General features: G+C 33.3%; 1 protein-coding gene across 1 annotated transcript in view; it reads right to left on the bottom strand.

The window, feature by feature from the left end:
* The window catches only part of LOC122355354 (dedicator of cytokinesis protein 1-like), a 61,773-nt gene that overhangs the window by 51,797 nt on the left and 7,946 nt on the right, over positions 1-2,030 (bottom strand). The window contains exon 9 of the mRNA XM_043253523.1: positions 234-391. Coding sequence (XP_043109458.1) covers positions 234-391 — 158 coding nt within the window. The remainder of the gene's footprint in view (positions 1-233; positions 392-2,030) is intronic.

The raw sequence follows: 2,030 nt of genomic DNA, 5'->3' as shown, positions 1-2,030 counted from the left end.
ATAAAGTATAAGTATTTTTTAAATATTAAGCGTTCAAAAATATTATTAGTATCTTAGAATAAAAATTTTAAAAAACTATTAAAAATACGAAAGTGTTAATAAATATTTATAGCAATTAGTAACAATAATAAAAGATAAATATATATACACACACACACAGTTTTTTTAAATAAATAAATTTACATAAAAAAAAGGATTAAATAAAAAAATAATACACGTTCAGCAGCACTGACCTGATGAACTTGGACTCAATTGGGTCATATAGTGACATCAGCACTTCTGCATCTTCTCCGATTTTGCACACGACATTCTTGAGCGTGACGAACAGGGCAAACGAGGGTGTGGAGGCAAACTTGGCCTGTCTGCTCAAATCCAAGTTCTGCTTCTGAGACTGAAAAACAAACAAACAAGAAAAAAATGATGGCATCTGAGCACAGCTTCTAATACAGATCTTAAAACCGGAAAAAAAGACAAATCTGACCATGTGTCAAGTCACGGCCATAAGTCATGCCTCCAGTAATTAATACATATAAATAAATATTTACATATTAGCACATTAAAAGATATATCTTATACTGAAAGAATACATACTATTTTTCTATAAAAATTTAAAGCAGCACTTAATCATGATAACAATAATATATTATAGTAAAGTATAGCATATAAAATTCATCTTCTTATTATTATTATTAAAGTGCCTGCCAAAAAAAAATGTTTGGAAACCTTACAGTGAATAGTTCTGAAGTAAATCTCTTCTGCTCTTCAAGGCTGAATTTATTGGAAAAGATAAAAGAAAAGCTTACTCCAGGTTTCAGTGTCAACGTGATCTTTTAGAAATGACTGCGATTTATTTTAAATCAAGAAACCTTTCTGAATATTATCAAATGTTAAAAACTATTATGTATGAAAATGGTGATGCATTTTATTTTTCAGGATTTTTGTGATGCATGTAAAAATGTAATGTACAGCATTTCCCAAATATATGGATTGCATTCGTTAATGCATTTATTAAATAGAAAGCATTTCTTCACTCACTTTAATGCATGAATAAAACTATGAATTTCTTATACAAATGTTTGTATCCACAAAAATATTAAGCAGCAAAAAGTTTTTAACATTGATGATAATGAGAAATGTTTCTTGAGCCGAAAATCAGCACATTAGAATGATTTCTAAAGGATCATGTGACACTGAAACTTCTCTTCATAAATAACAAATTAGCAAACGTTTCTAATGATGAGCACTAACAGTGAAGTGAAGCTAAAAACGGGATGTCCCTCAGAGACCGGAAAGTATGGAAATATCCGTATTTATACAGAAAAATCATATCCCTGCTTAAAGTCAGCAAGACTAATCACACAGGCATCAAAGAAAAGGTCTCGTACATCTATATAAAGAATATCTATTATGAACGATCTGCATGAGACTCAAGGACAGTGAACATCTGGGTAGGGTCATCCGTGAAAGATAGGCCAGAAGGCTGCTGTATTTTCAGACATTCACCTTGTCATACAGGTTTGCAACAACATGAGACAGAACTTTCATCTTTACGGGAACATATTCCATGAGCTTTAAGGATGTTAAACGAAAACTCCTGTCTCGTAGCATCAAGGGAAGCACCCGCTCGCTTCTCAACACAGCGAAAGCAAACTCGCAGTGACTCATCTAAAAGCACTAGAGGTTCAACAGCTGAAGTTCAGCAGTCCACAGAGAGAGCACGAGGACAGGGATCTTCAGCTCCTAGAGAAGTATGCTTGAGGGTGTATATGAATACGGTTCAAGACCAGGGCCCTACCAGAAACGGGATTCAGGTTAACGTGGAATGTGACGGAATGGAAAGACACATTTTAATGAACTAATCAAAAACGGGTCATTATGCAAATCCCGCTATGAACTAGTATCTGTAATTTTCAATTTAAATATGAATCCTGCATGTCTTAACAGTGCAGGCATGCAGTTTTTTTTAATAGACACGCACATGACACTCGCTGTTTTTATATATGTGTATATATATGTGTGTGTGTGTATAT

This window comes from Puntigrus tetrazona, chromosome 12, assembly GCF_018831695.1.
Source record: "Puntigrus tetrazona isolate hp1 chromosome 12, ASM1883169v1, whole genome shotgun sequence".
NCBI lineage: Eukaryota > Metazoa > Chordata > Actinopteri > Cypriniformes > Cyprinidae > Puntigrus > Puntigrus tetrazona.
The sequence above is the reverse complement of the archived record's forward strand: the minus strand, read 5'-3'. Positions and strand labels throughout refer to the sequence as shown.